Raw genomic sequence first — 19519 nt, 5'->3', positions numbered from 1 at the left:
TTTTAGCAAAAAGTTATGATTATTAGGAGTGAAGTGACAGAGAGAAAAGTAATGTCAGAAATAACATAATAGGTAGTGTGTTTTGCCAGAGATTGTGAGACCAGAAAGAAATGTTTAACAGGAACTTCAAGGCCTGGGTTCTCTGCTATGAAGTCACTGTGTCTGGAACTGAGTAATTGCAAAATAAATATCTGTTGAATAAATTGCCCTTTGAGTTTGGACAAATTGCTGACTTCATCCGAAAAGTGAGAGTGTGGGATTATTTTTGGTTCCCAAACCTGGCTCTGATCGTCAGCGTCATTTAGGAAGCTTTTTGAAACATACTGGTTCAGTAGGCCCGGGTAGGGCTCATGAATCTGTGATTTTCTAAAGTTCCCTGGGTGCTTCTGATGCTGATGCAGATTGGAAACCCCTAAACAAATTGAAATGACCAGTAAAATTCCTCTCCAGGCAAAAGCCATGGACTGACGAGGCTCGGTGCTTGCGGGCCCCTAAAGAGAACACGGGGGATGCTAGGGAGAGAGACTAGCCTTGCTCGAGGTGCTGACATGTCCAGGGCCCTGCTTCTGTGTCCCTGTGCTGGCTCGGCTTTGCTACATTGTCCACAGGGCCCTGGGAGCAGGCAGAGGTCTCTGGGGGAAACATGTGACCTATGCCATCATCTTGCAAGAGTTGGAAACCAATAGTCTAGGTCCCAGCATGCCATCTGGAAATACGTCATTTTCTAATGGAGAAGTCGTCTTTGTCCTAATTTTTACTGTAACAAGCAGAGATACACGTAAGAACTTCTGAGAGCTGCATTAACTCTTTCAGCCACAGGGTGTCATTCAGTTCAGTGAAGTAGCTGTTAAAGCAGTTTAATGAATGATTGCCTCCGGGCACCCACGGGCATCCCTGCGGCCTGAAAGAGTTAATGCATTTTTTCAGAAGCACTCAGGATAAAGCCCCCTGTGAAGTGAAATGGGATATTTGGTTGCTGATACTTTTAATAGCATGATATAAAGGGAAGAACCTCTGTGAGAAGGTAGATACTTTCGTCCCTAATCGTAGCTCTGCTATTACCTTGTAGCAGAATTTTTTAAACGAGTAAATGAGATCAGCATACATATTTAATAAGCATAAATAGTTTAATAAATTTAATGCCTGTGACAAACGAGAGGCATCGTTTATTATTAATTAGCAGAATGAATAAAAATAAAGCGTGAAGTAAAACTGATGTACTTTTCCTCTGAACTTCAAATGATGGTAATAAGCCAAGGTTTCAAGTCATTATTTGTAGATTATAAACCATTTATTTCTCTAACTTACAGACTGCTCGTCTAAACCGAAATGATAAGTTTTATCCAGTTAAAGTTGTTTGGATTTTTTAAATTAAAAAAATGAATACAAACATGACAAAAAGAGCAGAACATAAAGCCTGTTTTTATTAACCTGGACCTGGCTACATGAACCTTTTCTATTATACAGCCATATAAGTTATTTAATTAAAAAAATTTACATGTACATATTGATGCCCTACCTTGAAAATATAGAAGCGTAATTCTAAATTATGCTACAGATAGAAGGTGGAGGATTGAGTCCTACCTGTCCTGCTTGGACAACTTATTTCACTCCTTTGGGCCTCGGTTTATTTCGCAATAAAATGAAACAAAAAAAGTTTCCTATTTCTCCCATCGGGCTCCCAGGATTGTCCTGGAGATCAAGTGGGATAAGGTAGGACCGTCCTTTATAAGATGTAAAATCCATTACAGGACATTAGAAGTTGTTTTGGATGTTGCAGTGGGTTCTCACTGGCACGCAGGGGCTGAAAAATGTTTCCCTTGTTGCAGACAAGCAGAATGATGTGGAGATTCCGTCTCCCACCCAGAAAGACCGAGAGAAGAAGAAAAAGCAACAGCTCATGACACAGATAAGTGGTGTGAAAAAACTGATGCATAGTTCAAGCTTGAACAATACAAGCATCTCACGCTTTGGCGTCAACACAGAAAACGAAGATCATCTGGCCAAGGTGTGTCTGAGCTGGGGGCGCGCACATGCAGCTCTCTGCTCTACGGCAGGCAGCTGCCCAAAACGACCTACTAGAAAATAGCAGGGATCATTGTTGCTTTATGATTAAATTATAGAAGGCGGCTGGTGTGGCCTCTTTGTCCATTGCTGGGCACCGAATTTGAGACCCTTTTCCGACAACAAAGGACCAATTTTTTTAATTCAGAGTTGGATTTGTAAATGGAAGTTCCTCATGAATGAGAATCCTACAGAAGGCATACTGGGAGAATCCACAGGGTGGCCAGGAGACAGGACTGAATTGTCCCAGAGGACAGATCTGGGACTATATGCCAAGGACTATTTGGAAAATCTGCACTGATTGGCAGAGCTAAAGAAGAAATGAGAGAGGTCGACAGCACTGACTCAGAGCCCAAACCCCACCAGTGGAGGAAGGCACAGAATTCACACGTCCCCTAGGGGGTCGTCTAAGGTGACCACTGAGGTCCTTGAAGCCTTGTGACAGTAGGAAATGAGCTCCTTGTGAGCAAACAGACATTCAGGGAGGCTTTCTGAGAGATGCCATTAGAGCAAGGGGCAGGCCTCTGGAGAGAGCCTAGATCCCTTGTTCTGGGCAAGAATTCAGAATGGAATAAATTACGCCTTTAATCAGATAATCTTGGAATAATCCCACAACACAGGACCAAATAATGTTTCTCCCAGGTCAATCTGTGGCCCAAGAGCTCTAAGATAGAATAATCCATGGTTGGCATTCTTCATGACCTTTTACATTAAGTTAGGGTTGACTTCTGCACATTCTAGCAACTGAGTTTCCCCAACCTGGCCCTTTGTGATAATAACCAAAGGGTAAAGGAGTTCCCCTAAAATGGTTTTCTAGCTGTTACTAATGGGGCAGTGCTCAGTGAAGAGGAGAGACAGGGAAATGGAGCTAGAGGGACCCTAGGCACTTGCAGCTACCTCTGAATGCAACTTGGTTGAGGACTGATGTGTGGCAAATACAGGTCAGCAACTAAATCTGTATATTAGGCACACACTCTCCCTTTTCTGAAAAAAATATACAGAAATTTGTAACTAAAATAAAGAGGATACCCAACCTCCTAGGCCATTCCATTTTCAAATTTTCCTGCAACTAGAACACTCGAAATAGACACTCTAAAGACTTAGCCAGCCATTGTCCAAAAACTAAATAAAAATAATGAAGCATGCTAACAAAACTGGCCTTATTCCTAAATTCCTCTAATTTTGATTACAGGAGCTGGAAGACCTGAACAAATGGGGCCTTAACATCTTCAATGTGGCTGGCTATTCACACAATAGGCCCCTCACCTGCATCATGTATGCCATCTTCCAGGTGAGTAAAAAGGAGAGAGTATTGCTTATTGAATTCGATGGCTCTTTATGATTTTTTTTTCCATCCCAGTTTACTTTCCTGATTTGACTTTTTCCTCATTTTTGGACATCCACTTATTTATTTTCTAATCCATTTTACTACATAGGAAAGAGACCTCCTAAAGACATTCAAAATCTCATCTGATACATTTGTAACCTACATGATGACTTTAGAAGACCATTACCATTCTGACGTGGCATATCATAACAGCCTACACGCTGCTGACGTAGCCCAGTCAACCCATGTTCTTCTTTCTACGCCAGCATTAGATGTGAGTAGTTATGATCTGGTTTGCATACCTGCCCATCCTCTTTTAAAAGGTGCTACACAACATGTAACATATTTACGGAAATAATTGCACGTGTTCGAGCTGGTTCCTTATTAATGTGTAGCATCCATCAATTGGGTCGCTAGTAAAAACAAATGGCACTTCTACTTACGCTGCTTTCGAATATCAGAGTAACTCTCTCTTATGTCTCTTACGATTGAAATTGTTTAATTATCAAGCAATTAACAGGGCACTTTATTTTTTTAAGATTTATTTATTTATTTGAGAGAGAGAGAGTGCACATAAGTGGGGGGAGGGTCAGGGGAGAGGGAAAGAGAGAATCTCAAGCAGACTCCCCACTGAATGCAGAGCCTGACGTGGGGCTCAATCTCATGATCCTGAGATCATGACCTGAGTGGAAATCTAGAGTCAGACGCTTAACAGAATAAGCCACCCAGGTGCCCCCAGGGTGCTGTATTTTTCATTCATCTCCAGTATCCAGTAAGTGGCCAGTTCAGCATCTAGTATGTAGTTTATGCTTAATATGCATATCCTGATCTGAAAGGCCCACATCATCCCAAACACTGTGAGGGATAGCACAGAAATATACTCTAAAATGTCTTATATAGTTCCTGTTGGGAGTAAGCATCCTATAGGCTTATTCTCCTGAGAATTCATAAAACTGATTCTATGGGTTGAAGAAAAAGTAAGTGAATATCTAGAACTGAATATCTAGAATTAATAATGCTGAAGCAAAGGGGAACAGTGTTCCATTTTGCTAGACATCTTGCTGAAGGTGGCTGTGACTCCTTCCTTAGTAGATTAATGCATTTCCACGCACCAGTATTAGCAGCAATGTGCCCAGCAGGCCATATTCTTCTTTGACATACAGCAATGGTAGTCAGGTCCTTCCAAAATGTGTAGGCTCACTACAGAAGGGGACTTGTCAACCCCTATCCAGCCCCACCAGATTCACAGGTTCAGTTTGGAAGGTGAAGAAAGATTCAACTGGCCCCAGCTCTATTGTTTGGATTCCATATTTCCTGAGAAAAGAAATCCAAGAAGATAGGAAAGTGAGTTGGAGCTGAGGCTGTTTTATGCCCTGAAGGAGACAGTATTATTTGTATGTTCTGTATAAGGATTATAGAGTGGGTCAACACTGTTTGTCAACTACCTGCTGTTATTGATAGGATACCTATTGTGTAGCCAGAAATTGACCACTGGGGGCCACACGTGTTTAGAGAAGGGAAAGCTCAACGTGTCCTTAAGCAGTTAGCCTTCACAGGAGAGGTGGACACTGAGCTGGCATTTAAGGAATCACAGAGGATGAAGAAAGACATTACAGCCAAAGAAAGACCTTTTAGTCAGAAGAAATATATACCTATACAAATACTAGGTTTAAGTTATCGTGTACAAGTGGGGCAGAAGAGGCTTCACAACATGGCATGAAGGAGTAGAGCAGTGGGGCATTAGGTTTCCCTTCTTAGGAATGTTCTCAGATCTTGACCATAGTAAACATTTAGTGGATAGGAATTGAAGGAATGGATGAATGATTGAATGAATGAATGAATGAATATATGAAAGCTTCTGACCACACTACAAATTTAGCTTTGGGAAATAATTTATTGCCAGTCTTATGAGTTTAGAATTTAGCCTTTCTTCTTTAAGTTACTTAGCCTGAAAACATGAATGTTGTTGTATCTCAGAGCAGAGCCAGTCTGACTTGCTTTTTTTGACTTGTATGTGCTTGTGTTATGTAAGCACCATTCTGCTGTACCGCTTACCCAACAAACAAACATCAGGCCCCACCTGATCACTCACCATGAGCATGGTGCTACTGCCTTCCTGTAAGCTCCATGTGGGCGTGGGCTTCCGCCATCATCCCTCTCACACTAGACCTTATGATGATGGATATAATCTATGTTTAATTGTGCATTGAGACAATATGTACATCAGCAAACAATCCTTCTCTCAAAAGAATGAAACAGGATACTTTAATATGAAACTGAATAAGCAGGATAGGCCAGTGGGACATGGAGTTAAATGTTTTCGTTTTGCTCTGCAGGCCGTCTTCACCGATTTGGAAATTCTGGCCGCCATTTTCGCAGCTGCTATCCATGACGTTGATCACCCTGGAGTCTCCAACCAGTTTCTCATCAACACAAGTGAGTTCACTACTAGAGCAGTCATTTGAGATAATTGTATGATTCATTGCTTCATTTCCCCCCCTAATGTTTTCATTATGGATGATAATAAGGGTAATAATGAGGTAATCCTTCCATTCCACTCAGGCTGGTCAGACCTTTCCTGGATACTGTGTCCAGTCTGGCAACATAATTTTTGAGCTGCATAGAGAACTTGGGAAGGGTCAGAGGAGAGCCATAAAAAGTACTCAACATTTGGAAAATACAATACATGAGGAAAGAGTAACAGATGTGGAATTATCCAGTAAGGACAAGGAAAGGCTTGGGGATAACGTGATAATGATTTTCAGTGTTATGCAGGGCTCTCACATAGAATGATGCGACTCACTAGTGTCCCTCTCTACTGAGGAGGCCCAAAATGAGCATGGGAACCTCCAAAAAGAAATAAGACTCCAAAGAAAGCACTGGAATGCTTGGTCTATAGTAGGGAAGATGACCCCGGTGACATTTAGTGCTGGTCCAGCCTTATGATCGATCGCAAGCTATACTCAGTGATTTTGTCTTGCTGAAAATGTTCAGTATCCATGCCAATGAAAATCCACGAATTTCTGCTAGTGCACTATTTCTAAATGCTAAAAATCTCAGTACTTTTTCTTCTGAGAATATTAGCTATCCAGTTGTGGTCATGATTAACATCAAGTCCTGATGGTTTTATAGAAATGTTTGAGCTACTTGGCTATAAGAGTCCCTGTCCTACTTCATCACCAGAACATCTGCATGATCAGGATGTGGGGTAGATTCATTTCTAACCTCGTTCTTCTACTGAAAGAATATTAACTTTGGGCAACTACTTGGCTATTGGGTTGTATCAGCTGGCAGAGTGTGTGTCACAAATCAATCTATATACTGGCCAGTTAGCTTCACACAGAACAAATGGCTTTTCTGCTACAGCCACAGAAAGCACTAGAACATATACAGCCAGTTTGCCGAGCTGGGATTGATCACAGGGTGAACAGGGCCACGTATTCGGAGGATGTAACACAAAGAACACAGTTACAGCAGTGGTATATGAGTGACAACATGTGCAATGAGTAACCTGTCACCACACCACCATCATCACCATCACCAAAGGCTATTATTCTTTATTAAGAGAAAATGTTCCTTCCAGAATTTGTTGGCCGTATTCTCCAGTGCAGACCAGGGCTCTGCCTAACAAAAGATGTCTGATTCTTCTGTGTGAACGGCAGGCTGGAAGCTATCATTTAGGTATCCAGATGTTGCTATTTCTGACATATAGGGCCAGAGGACAGAAACTCTGACATCAAGATTGTTCTGAAAAACTATTAATGTTTTGTTGCCATATTTGTAGAAAGCTCCAAAGAGCTAAATTATGTGGATAAAAGAAAATTTCATACTCACACTATTATCATCTTTGAAAAATCAAAAAGTCACAGTGGACAAGACTGGGGCATCTATAAAAAAGTGAAACAGTTTGAAAATCCTAATACATAGGATAAAGTTTAGTGGCATTTTCAGTTTCTTCCTTTCCAAAGCACAAAATGTGTGAAGACATAAAGGAAATTACAAACTGAGATAAAAATAGGGTTTAGTTGCTTGGAAATGCACTGACCTAATGTTAAATTCTTCATCTGAAATGAAGAAGGAGAAAAAGGATTTTAAAATACCGTGAATTTTAGTCAGAGAGAAAGCTTAGGCACCCACATCTATGACAAGCGTGTTTTGCTTGGAAACGGACTACTTCCCTTAAAGAGGGAAACGGTTTCTCTGATGAGAAATGACATGTGGATCTTGGTTCCTGACATCATTTGGAGAGAACTGGTTCTGATTTCACACTGAGGTCATCCAACGTTGGAATTCTGTCCCTTTCTTACTAAGTCATCATTTCCCCTTGTTTACTAGATTCAGAACTCGCTTTGATGTATAATGACGAATCTGTGTTGGAAAACCATCACCTTGCCGTGGGCTTCAAACTGCTGCAGGAAGAACACTGTGACATCTTCCAGAATCTTACCAAGAGGCAGCGCCAGACGCTCAGGAAAATGGTTATCGATATGGTAAGACTTCCTTTTGAACCCTTCACTCACTTTCCCTTCCCAGAAGGAGAAACGCCATTCTCTCTGATAAACTGAGTTTCCTGAGACTCATGTTCCTTTTACCCTAGGTGTTAGCAACTGATATGTCCAAACACATGAGCCTGCTGGCAGACCTGAAGACCATGGTAGAAACAAAGAAAGTTACAAGTTCAGGTGTTCTTCTCCTGGACAACTACACAGATCGCATACAGGTATTTGACGAAAGCCTTTGATTTAACACAGAGCCAAACCAAACTAAACCAAACAACAGTTAAGAAATGAAAACAAACATCGGTTCAGTTAGTCGCATATCTGGTTATTATTACGACTTGGGCTTATTTTAAGAACAAGCTAAGGAAAATGGACATTCAAGTTTATCCTCGAATTTATGAAGAAAAACATAACCCTATTTATTGAATTGCTGAGTTCTAAAAATAAATGGCAAAATTCATTTGTAATAGGGGATACGTGACTGCTGGTCCCAAAAGCTCGAGTTTGGATATAAATCCCATCAACTTGAAGATTGTTAGGTCTGTTTTGATTATACAAACTGCCATCAGCTGGTCTCTTTCCACAAGTGGAAAATATGAAGACATCTACTTTGAGTAATTCTTTGCATTTTTTCCAAATTGGGGAAGGGAAACGATGGCAGGATTTGACCTCTAATGTCCCTTTCAATTTTTACATTCAGTGACTGTCAGTCCGAGAAGACACACATTTTCCCTTTCAGGACTTCTATAATGGTAAATAACCAAGTCTGGCCAGCGTCACTGTAATACTATTTTTTGGTCAACACACCACAATTATAATGCAACTAAAATGTTCTTGGGGTTGGTACCAAATGTACTAGTACAAGAGGCAGGAGATGTTCTGGTGGTATTTACGCTGTATTTTATGGGATTTTCAAAACTTGATGATTCCAGGTCCTTCGCAACATGGTACACTGTGCAGACCTGAGCAACCCCACCAAGTCCTTGGAATTGTATCGGCAATGGACGGACCGCATCATGGAGGAATTTTTCCAGCAGGGAGACAAAGAGCGGGAGAGGGGAATGGAGATTAGCCCAATGTGCGACAAGCACACGGCTTCTGTGGAAAAATCCCAGGTATCTAATATGAAATTTTCAAAGTTTCTGTGAGCTCTGCTGATTGTAGAACTGGAGGGGTCTATCTAATTCTGAAGTTATAAGGAAGCAGCAACCCATTTAGTTCCATTCTGTTTGTGACTCATTTGTCTTCTCCATTACACTCAATTTCACAGGGCGGAGGCAAAGCCGTCCTCAGAAACTCATCGAAGTTTGGTCTGTGTATTCTCAAGCGGTTTAGAGAGTTGTCTATGACCTTAGCAAATCCAGCTGACTGAACTCAGAGCTGCTGCCTCCCCCCATCCCTCCAGATTTCTCTTATCCCTGTCCTTATCCAGGAGCTCAACTCTTCATCCTTGCTTCCTCCCCCCGTCTGTTGTCTCTCCGTAATCAAGTGCACTGCCAAGGGTAATCTCATTCCGCATACCTCTCCTACCTCACAGCCGACGCCCTGTCCTGTGTCCCCTTCCAAGGTTGCTTCTCTACCTCTGAGAACACGCTGACATCTTTGGGTTGTGTCCAAAGCTACAAATCCCCTGTGCGCGGAGGACTGGGGACGATATGCTGACGGCCGGGGGACGCAGAAATGCCTCAGCTACCTCTAGCTGATACTAGAAAGTATCAGTGTCCTTACAGAGGCTTCAGGGCATGCTGAAATGTTATTTTTTTTTTCAGGGCACCAAATGGCCTGAGCCAAGTAGTCCTGAGTAAGAATGGGTCTATAGGCTATGCCAGGTCTTTATCACAAAACCATGAAGGATGCTTTTTGTTAGTGTTTATCCTATTTCCCCATTACCTGCTACCCCCAAACTTACGTATACTTGTAATATTGATGCAGAGTTCCCTTGCAGTTGTTTTTTTTTGTTGTTTTTTAAAGAAACCCAGTCAAATGAGTTTGAAATCTGTGAAAGTGCTCTAAAATTCTAATAAGCTATAAAAATGTATCCTAACATTCAGTTGTCAGGGCCAATTCAAATTCCCTAAAACCTTAATTCGAACAATTAGTTATTAGTTAATTAGTCAATTAGAGTAATGCCCATTTATTATCAACAGTGATGTTTTATATTTATATGGCATTCTGTGTGGTTTTCCACACACTTTCCCAGACCTTGTCCTATTTGAACCCCCACACAGCTTTGTGAAATAGACACAGTGGCTACTTTCCCAGTGCATCAGGTGGAGACGCTGTCCCCTTGGCTCATTTCACCAGTTCCTGAGTGACCCAGCTGCCCTCCGCCCAGAGCTCTTCACTCTCCATCACCGTAGGCAGGTCTCCCTGTTGCCATGACATCATTGTCCACTCTGGTGTTTCCCGCAGATGGGCTCTGGCAAGCATTGTCTGAGTCGCCTGGCAATATAGCCCTTGACAAGGTGCTCTTAGGATTTGTAGAGCTCTCTCCTCCCGGAGCCCAGCAAATAAGCAACTAGAGGCTACCTTTCAAAAAAGTGCTGAGCATTTAGCAGAAGCAAAACAAATAAAGAAAGGAAACGACTGCACGGTGTTCAGTTGATTCCATTTTCTCCATTGCCTTGGGCTTGTTTTTTCAGGTCCCTGGAAAACACCTTGAAAGTAGTCTCTAAAATCGATTAAATACACATAAAGAAGGAAAAGGGAGGAAAAGGGATTGGGTGGAAGCAAGAGAAATATCTGAATCATCTGCAGTCAAGTTCACGTAACCAATGCAGATCAGAGATGTCCCTGACTTTGGTGTGAGTTATGTTAAGACTAGGGAAGCACCAGGGAGGAGAAGATAAATGATACATAGGTCAACAGATAGGTGATAGGCAATGAGATAGATAGATAGATGATAGATAGATAGATAGATAGATAGATAGATAGATAGATGATGGAAAGAAATATATAGCTATAGGTAGATATAGATAAAAAAGAGTCACATATGAACTTTGATATATTGAATGATTTGCCGAAAACCAGAATGTTGTTACAGGAAAGGTTTCCAGTAGTGTGGAAAGAACAGCTGAACCATGTCCCATGGATGCATATACGTTGCTCTTGCTCATTTACCTCCAGATCCGGACCCAGCATCTCTCCAGTCCCCCAGACCAGGACAGGGGAATTCCATTCCCTCATTCAACTACTGCCTATTCTTTTTCACAACCTGCTCCCACCCCCAGTGTTTCCTGTTTGTCCGACAATGGGGAGGTCAGCATAAGGCCACGGAGCCAGCTCATGCAGGATGCATAGCCCCTGTGTAAACCATAACAGAGCCATAAGCCTCGTATTTATTCACAGGAACACTAGCAAAGGAACTGCTTGATTGTTTTTATTTTCCCTCCTTTCTCCTGATGGAAGTGACTGTACCCTGTGGATCTAGGACAATTGCAGACATGTCCACAGAGAGGTTGTTTGTTTGTTTAGGCACTGGAAGTATCTTCAGATGTTTTACCAAAGTCATCTACAAACAAAAGCATTCCACGGAACTTGAGAGATTTCAGAGTCGTCAGGGGCTGTCTCCTCTTCATTTTGGAACAGCGGCATATTTTAAATTTATCAGGGAAAGAATCTTGAGTCAGAACTCATTAGACCTGGAGCTTCCTTCTTCGGAGAATGACTCACAGAATCCAAGTAGTGACAAAGTCATTCCCAGCCAGGGTTGCATCCAGACTTCTTATCTGGCACACAGAAGAGGAAAAGTAGTCAGTTATAGTGAGACAAACCCAGGCTTCAACACTGGGTTGAAGTCCCAGCTCTACCACTTACTGGCTCTGTGATCTCTGACAAGATATTTCATCTCAGTGAGTCTTAGTTTCCTCCTTTGTAAAGTACAGGTAATAATACTTCGCGGACATAAGAGCAATAATGTATGTATTACATCCAGTGCAGGGTGTACTGTGTAGTGTATGCTCAAATTGGGGAATCCATCATTATTGATCTCTCTTGGCTTCTTGTGGCTCTTTCTTTGTCTAGAAAGCAGGACAGCTTGTTTGGTTTTCAAGAGCTCATCATAATAATCGATGTGTAACCTTCTTTTTTTCCAGGTTGGTTTCATTGACTACATCGTGCATCCACTGTGGGAGACCTGGGCAGATCTGGTGCAGCCTGACGCCCAGGACATTCTGGACACATTAGAAGATAACAGGAACTGGTATCAAAGCATGATACCCCAGAGTCCCTCACCCCCACTGGACGAGCAGAACAGAGACTGTCAGGGTCTGATGGAGAAGTTTCAGTTTGAACTCACCCTTGAAGAGGAGGATTCCGAAGGCCCTGACAAAGAGGGAGAGGGTCACAATTATTTCAGCAGCACAAAGACACTTTGTGTGATCGACCCCGACCATCGGGATTCGCTAGGAGAGACTGATGGAGACACTGGGGCAGAAGACAAGTCCCCGATCGACACATAATCGCCTTCTCCGTGTGGAGATGAACATTCCACCTTTGACAAGCATGCCAGCTGGATGGTAGGGCCAGCCCGTCACGGGGGCGTAGGCCTGCACGGGACAAGGGCCATGTGGCCTTTCCAGTTACTTGAGTTTGGAGCCAGAATGCGAGACCGTGAAGCAAACAGCAGTTCAGAAAATCCCACGGTTGACTTGCCTTGTTTGCAAGCTTAGTGGAGAGCTGAAGCTTTATCTGGTACTGGAGGCCAAGATCAGATCCTGAGTAAATGGCTTGAAAATGGAAGACACAAAACTGAGAGATTTTTCTGCACTAAGTTTTGGGAATCTGTCCCCTCTAGTGACTGAACTGACTGATTAATAACTTCATTTATAAATCTGTTCACCTGTCCCCTTGTCTGCCAACCTGTGTGCCTTTTTTGTAAAACATTTTCACGTCTTTAAAAGGCCTGTTGAATACCTAGAGTTTAGTATCAACTTCTACACAGATAAGCGTTCAAAGGTGACATAATCTTTTTTGAGTCTTTCTGGGGAAAAAAAAAGGAAAGAAAATGGTCTTCCTTCTTTCTTGGGCAATATCTTTCACTTTACTACAGTTACTTTTGCAAATAGGATAACCACATTCTACTTCCTTCCGCTCCCATCCCATCCAGCTTCACAGTGCCTGTATAACTTATCTCTGTCTGCCCGCTTATAGCAGTATTTTTTTCTCCTCTTAGAACTTCACTTATTGTGCTGCAAACAGAATAAAAGTGAACAAATGAAGAGGTAGGAAGGGATAGTCATGTCGTTCCCAGTATCTGTGTAAAATTCAGCTCTGTGAGGCAGTGCGCCATGTTGTGTCCCGAAGCCCTGAGCCACTGGGCGCTGCACGCCCCCCGCCATCATGTCCCCTCCCCCACATCGCTCTCTACCCAGTGACACACCGTTTTCAATTTGATGCTGCCGTCTTTCTCTTGCACTGCCTTCTGCGCTAACACCTCCATTTCTGTTTATAACAGTATATTTATTACTTCATGTATATAATGTAATGTTTTGTAAGTTATTAATTTATATATCTAACATTGCCTGCCAATGGTGGTGTTATATTTGTGTAGAAAACTCTGCCTAAGAGTTGCGACTTTTCTTGTAACGTTTTGTATTGTGTATTATATAACCTGGACATCGCTTAAGAGAGACATACGACCCCCTCCCTGGTGAGGACATTTGTGGGCTTTTATTGAGATGGTCTGCCCTCTTCCCTGAGTTGCTCATACCGCACAACCCCTTTGTGAACCAGTTTTGGAAATAGGATTCTCACATTCGATACTAAATGGTTTATACTGAGCTTTTACTTTTGTATAGTTTGATAGGGGGAGGGGGCAAGGGGATGTGGTTTTCACCCATGTTCGATCCAAATCTGTGTACGCATGAGCTGGGTTGTAACTGGGTCCTGCTGTCATCGTGGCTTTGGTTTAAACAGCAACACTACACTTGCTCACAGATGGTTCTTCGGAGTGTTCCCAAACTACTGACTTTGAAGCGAAAGCCTCCTGCCTGCCATTAAGCAGGAATGTTATGTTCCAATTAATTACAAAAACAAACACAATAAAACAATGTGAATTTTATAATAAAATGTGAACTGATGTAGTAAATTATGCAAATGTGAAGCTTCTGATAACACTTGTTAGCCCTCTTATTGGCTTCAGTCTCCATTTGTAAAATATATTCCACGCTTTCAGTTCAGCATTGTAACTCACTAGTTAAAGAAATGGCACAAATGTGCATGACCAATGGGTGTGTATGTCTATGAACACTGCATTATTTCAGGTGGACACTTTCTTGTTTTCAAACGTTGCTCACAATGTATGTTATAGTATTATTATTATTATATATTGTGCTCAGACGCATTCGTAAGAGACTTTTATATGAAGTGAATAAACAAAAGCATGATTAGATTAGACTGTAGGCCCAATTATTTTGCGGTTAGTTCTGACCTATTAAAAGCAGATCTTTCTTTCTCTTCTCTCCTACCCTACCCCACAAAGAAAACCAACCACTTTGCCTGGCCAACCTCTCAACTGAAGTTTCAGAATCTGTGTCCAAAAAGTCCCCTAGCTTGGAATGTTTCACATGCTCTTAGCAAATACCCGCACAGCTCAGTGGTGCGGGAGGCGGCTAAAGAAAAGCAAACAAACCGCTTTAAGAATCTGAAACGTTTAATCCACTAGATAAACCAAGGGAATCTCCAGCTTGGCTGGGTCCTCCAGAAAACTGAATCACAGAATCACAGAACACGAGCTTATGTAGTCAGATGGTCCCACTGATTCATTCGACACATGAAGAATCTGAGGTCCGAAGAGTCATCTTCAAGCGCCATTGACAGAGCCGTGGTTGACTCTCATGGTCTTTTCGGTGATTCCTGGGGTCTCCTATTGATCATATGCTTATGCTTTTCTTTTTGGAAAGAGCTGTAGAAATATCATAGGCAGAATACTTCAATGCTTTGTTGAAATTTTAAAATCAGCTTTAAAAAATGTTATCCTAAGAAGTGTGTGTGTGTGTGTGTGTGTGTGTGTGTGTGTGTGGTGAGGAGGGCCACAAACAAGAATCAGAATATTTTAACCATAGGGAACAGTGAACTAGTAAGTGGGTCTGCTCTAGAAGAATTCCCCTCAAGAAACTAAAGTTACTGAATTTCTTTACAAAGACAAGTTGAGCCAACATTGCAGAACCAGTCTGTCTGCCGGATGCAGAGCTAATGTTTGCGGCACTTAGCTACCATCCCTGATTTCTGACTCCACCCCCACCATCCCTGAGCTCTTACAGACTAAGTAACAAAATGAATTGGTTAGCATAGTCACAGGTGTGACTTTTATAATGTCTACAGCTATAAATATTTACAAATATGTGCAGGTATGTTTTCTATAGAGAAAGGGTTTTTAATCCTTGCTACAAATGAGAGTCACCTGGAGAATATTTTTTTAAAATTATTAATGGCTGAGTCCCACCCACCCTCCTAGATTCTGTTTGAATTGGTCTTGGGCACCAAGAGCTTTGGGAACCAGATTTTTTAAAATTCTCCCCCAGGTAATTCTACGTGCAGTCGGAGTGGAGAGCTACTGCTCCTGAAGAGAGAGCCATGCTTGGAGCTATGGCTTTTTTTTTTTTTTACAATCTTATTTATTTGTCAGAGAGAGACAGAGACAAAGAGAGCACAAGCAGGAGGCGCAGCAGGCTGAGGGAGAAGCAGGCTCCCTGCTGAGTAAGGATCCCAATGCGGTTCGATCCTAGGGCGCCGGGGTCATGACCTGAGCCAAAGGCAAGAGGCCTAGCAGACTGAGCCGCCCAGGCGTCCCTGGAGCTAAGGGTTTTGTCAGTCCATTTCCGCTGCTGTGATAAAGTACCACAGACGGGGCAGCTTACAAACAACAGGAGTTTATTCCTCACAATTCCAGAGGCTCGGAAGCCCAAGACTAAGTGCCAGCATAGTCACGTTCTGGTGAGGGCCCACTTTCTGGATCATAGCTGGTGGAAATAGGCTCCCCACTTGGTGGAAAGGGCTGGAGATCTCTCAGGACCCTGTCATGGTAAGGCACTAACGCCATTCATGAAGGCCCCACCGTCATGCCTTAAGTACTTCCCCCAAGGCCTCACTTCCTAATACCATCATCTTTGGGAGTTGGAATTTCAACAGCTGGATTTGGGAGGGGACACAAACATTCAGGCCACAGCAACTTCCTTTCACTACGACTGTCTTCAGATACTGTGCACCCACCATGGCCAGGTGCTGGTGCAGGTACAGAGATGAGACCAGGCACCGGAGCTGGGTAAGACAGAGCTCTACAGTCCAGGAGCTTGCAGTCTGCTGCGTTGCTCACCATCAGCCCTGCAGACCACAAAATCATAATTATATTCTCAGGAAAACCACAATGAAGATAAATCTAAAAGAAAGTTAATCATCCGGTTCTAGAACATAGGCCATAAGAGTAACCGTTCTCTTATCTATGACGGCATATCAGCGTTCCTAATGGCAGGGAGCTACTGCAGAAGCAGAAATTACGACGGCATCTTTGCCAAGGCTGAGGGTGATAGCTTAGTACTTAACAAAATGTGTAGGAGCCTCAGGCTGACCTAGAGTCAGGAGCTGTCGGAGTTCCACAGGATGGCCTTCCCTCGACCTTTTCCCACAGGCTTATTTTGACATGAGTTGGAAGTCATGGAAGTTCTCCGTCCACTGAACAAAGCCTAATGGAGTTCAAGTGAAGGAGGGTGGTTTTTTTGCATGGGTTCTGGAGTTAAGTGGCCTGAGTTTACATCCTATCTCCTCCATTTACTAACCATATGACTTTAGACAAGTCACCTACTCTCTGGGCTTTAGCAAAATGGGGATTATTAATTTGTTAGGTGGAGGTAATAATTCTAGGCATTTTCCAACCCTTCCATTGCTACTTCTCAGAGCCTTCGTCTTAGTGATTGATCAAATCAATGATCATGAGCTTTAAAACCTGTGAAACCCAGGTGAGGCAGGAAAGCTGACAAATTCCCTTTATAAACCCACACTTCATGCATCCTGTAGCACTTGTGAAGAATTCTGCAAGCTGGTTCTCACCCACATTCCTCAAGATTCAGATCAGGTGTCCTCCTACAGGAAGCTTCCCTGATCCCTAAGTTGGGATAAGGACTCTTACTTGAGCTCCTAGGACATCCTGTGCTTTACCTGTGTAATTAGCTACGTGACCTTGGGCAAGTCACTTAACTCTCCTGTGCCTCAGCTTTATCATCTGTAGAACAAAGAATTATAATAATACCTAGATTATAGCAAATTATGCAAGAATTGCATGAGTTGATATACATAAAATTCTGAAAAATATTCTAATTATTAACACCTACTGCTGTATGTTGAAGTAGGGTTTCTGTCTTTTCTAAAAGACTAACTCATTGAAGTCTGAAGCTGGATCTTATTCCCTGTTGAACTTCCATGTCCAATCCAATATCTGGAACAAATACACATTCGTCAAACTGAACTGGATCAAGTGGTTTTATGCTAAAATAAAACGCAACCCCGTGCCTAAAACTTTTCAAACCAAAAGAAGGTGTTGGAAGGGGCACCTGGGTGGCTCAGTCAGTTAAGTGTCTGACTCTTGATTTCAGCTCAGGTCATGATCTCAGGATCATGAGATTGAGCCTTGCATCAGGCTCTGTGCCCAGCTGGGAGTCTATTTGAGATTCCCTCTCTCTCTCAAATAAATAAATAAATAAATACATACATACATACATACATACATAAAAAGGTGTTGGTCTCTGAGTCCTGAAATGGGGAACCATGTAATTTTAGAACCAAAGGGTCCTCAGAGATCATCTGGTCTACCCCTTTACTTTTATAAATAAAGGAACTGAGGCTCAGAGATGGCCAGGGACCTGCCTGAGGTCACACAGTGTATTAGTGCCACAGAGCCACCATAAACAAGCATTGTAAACCACAGTGGGGGTTGGTGAGTGGGTTGTGGGGGGTTAAACAGTGGAAATTTACTGCCTCACAGTTCTGGAGGCTAGAAGTACAAGGTTATGGTGGTGTCAGGGACAGTTCCTTCCGAGAGCTATGAGAATCTGTCCATGCCTCTCCCCTAACTTCTGATCATTTGGGGCAATCTTTGACATTCTTGGCGTATAGATGCAACACCCTAATCTCTGCCTTCATGCTTATGTGGTGTTCTCTGTGTTTGCATGCCTGCATCCAAATTTCCCCGTTTTGTAAGGACACCAGTCATATTGGGTTAAGGGCCCACCCTACTCCTGTATGACTTCATTTTAACAAATTACATCTAATTAACTAATTACATCTGTTTCCAAATAAAGTCACATTCTGAGGTACTGGTGGTTAGGACTTCAACATACAAATCGGAGGGAGGTTATAATTCAACCCGTAATACACAGTTACCAGAAGAGTTCCCAATTCCTTACTCAGGTGTCTTTTGTTCACATCATGGATTTTGGGGGCCTTAGACACCTGTTCAGCTTCTCTGCACCTCAAACTTCTCTCTAAAATAGAGGAAGAGACTATATGTCTGAACAGGTACTACCCAGTTATAAAAAGTTTAATGCTTTATACCGAAGCATTTTTGTTTTCTTAAGGTCTTTCTGAGTTCTTCAAACTTATTAATTATTTAATTATTAATTATTTCCTTGGTGTAGCTAGGTGCCACATGGAGAAGAGAAAGAAGAACCTTAGAGTAGTAGGAAAAACATAGCCCAGGGGTTAAGAGCTTAGGCTCTGAAGGCGAACAGATCCCAGGACAAATCCCTGCTCTTCCACGTCCTGGTTGTGTCACATGGGGCAAACAGTTAACCTCCTCAAGACACGGTTCCCTCCTCACTAAAATGAGGAACATAATAGCAACCCTTTGATGAGGTTGCTGTAAAGACTAGTGAACAATGCCTAAAAAGTGCCTCACTGTCAGCCATTATGTATGGATAGCAACTAAGGCTTCATTCCTTCCACAAATATTTCTAGAATGCCAATGATGTGCCAGGCACTGTGTGATGAGCAAAACACACAAAGTCCCTGCCCTTATGAAATTTATATTTTTTGGTGAGGGAGAAAGACCCCGAGGAAACAAGAAGATAAATACTACATTATCTGGTAGTGTGATATGTGCTATGCGGTTGGCAAGTGACAGTAGTCTAAGAGCAATGGCTCTGGAGCTCCACAGCCCATGGAATCCCAGCCTTACCCTTTGCTAATGGTGCAGACCGGGGTACAGCAAACACAAAGTGTGTCTGTCAACTTCAAAGAACAGCAGGAACGCCAGCTAAGGGAGAGGAGCAGGAAATGAAGTTGGCAGCCAGGTCACAGAGAATTGTTAGGCTTTTGTAAGGACTTCGCAAAGTCATTGGATGGTTTTGAGCGCAGGATTGACATGAGCAGACCTGCATTTCTTTAAGATTACTCTGTGAGGAGAATAAACTATACTGAGGCAAACACAGAATTGGTGAAAACAGTTAGGAGGCTGCTGCTGTCATCCTCCGAAGTGACAGGAACTTGACAAGATTAGCAGTGGTAGAGGCGGTTGAGAGTTGGAAGATTTGGGATATATTTTCAAGGTGGGGCCAACAGGACTTGCTGTTGGATTTGAAAATGGAAGCACAGGAAAAGGAATGAGAAAGATCCCAAGAGTGTGGCCTGGGCAGCCCGT

General features: G+C 42.5%; 1 protein-coding gene across 4 annotated transcripts in view; it reads left to right on the top strand.

Moving 5' to 3' along the window:
• The window catches only part of PDE4B (phosphodiesterase 4B), a 521515-nt gene extending 507231 nt beyond the window's left edge, over window positions 1–14284 (top strand). For all 4 annotated transcript variants that reach the window (XM_044383764.3, XM_057310592.1, XM_026497885.4 and 1 more), the window contains 8 exons: window positions 1830–2008; window positions 3257–3355; window positions 3501–3665; window positions 5728–5827; window positions 7727–7881; window positions 7989–8111; window positions 8823–9005; window positions 11985–14284. In XM_044383764.3, the coding sequence (XP_044239699.1) occupies window positions 1830–2008; window positions 3257–3355; window positions 3501–3665; window positions 5728–5827; window positions 7727–7881; window positions 7989–8111; window positions 8823–9005; window positions 11985–12350 (1370 nt within the window). In that variant the 3' untranslated portion in view covers window positions 12351–14284. The remainder of the gene's footprint in view (window positions 1–1829; window positions 2009–3256; window positions 3356–3500; window positions 3666–5727; window positions 5828–7726; window positions 7882–7988; window positions 8112–8822; window positions 9006–11984) is intronic.
• Window positions 14285–19519: the final 5235 nt, after the last annotated feature.

This window comes from Ursus arctos, unplaced genomic scaffold (assembly GCF_023065955.2).
Source record: "Ursus arctos isolate Adak ecotype North America unplaced genomic scaffold, UrsArc2.0 scaffold_12, whole genome shotgun sequence".
Lineage (NCBI taxonomy): Eukaryota > Metazoa > Chordata > Mammalia > Carnivora > Ursidae > Ursus > Ursus arctos.
Note: the sequence above shows the minus strand (reverse complement) of the source record. Positions and strands in the feature narration are given on the sequence as shown.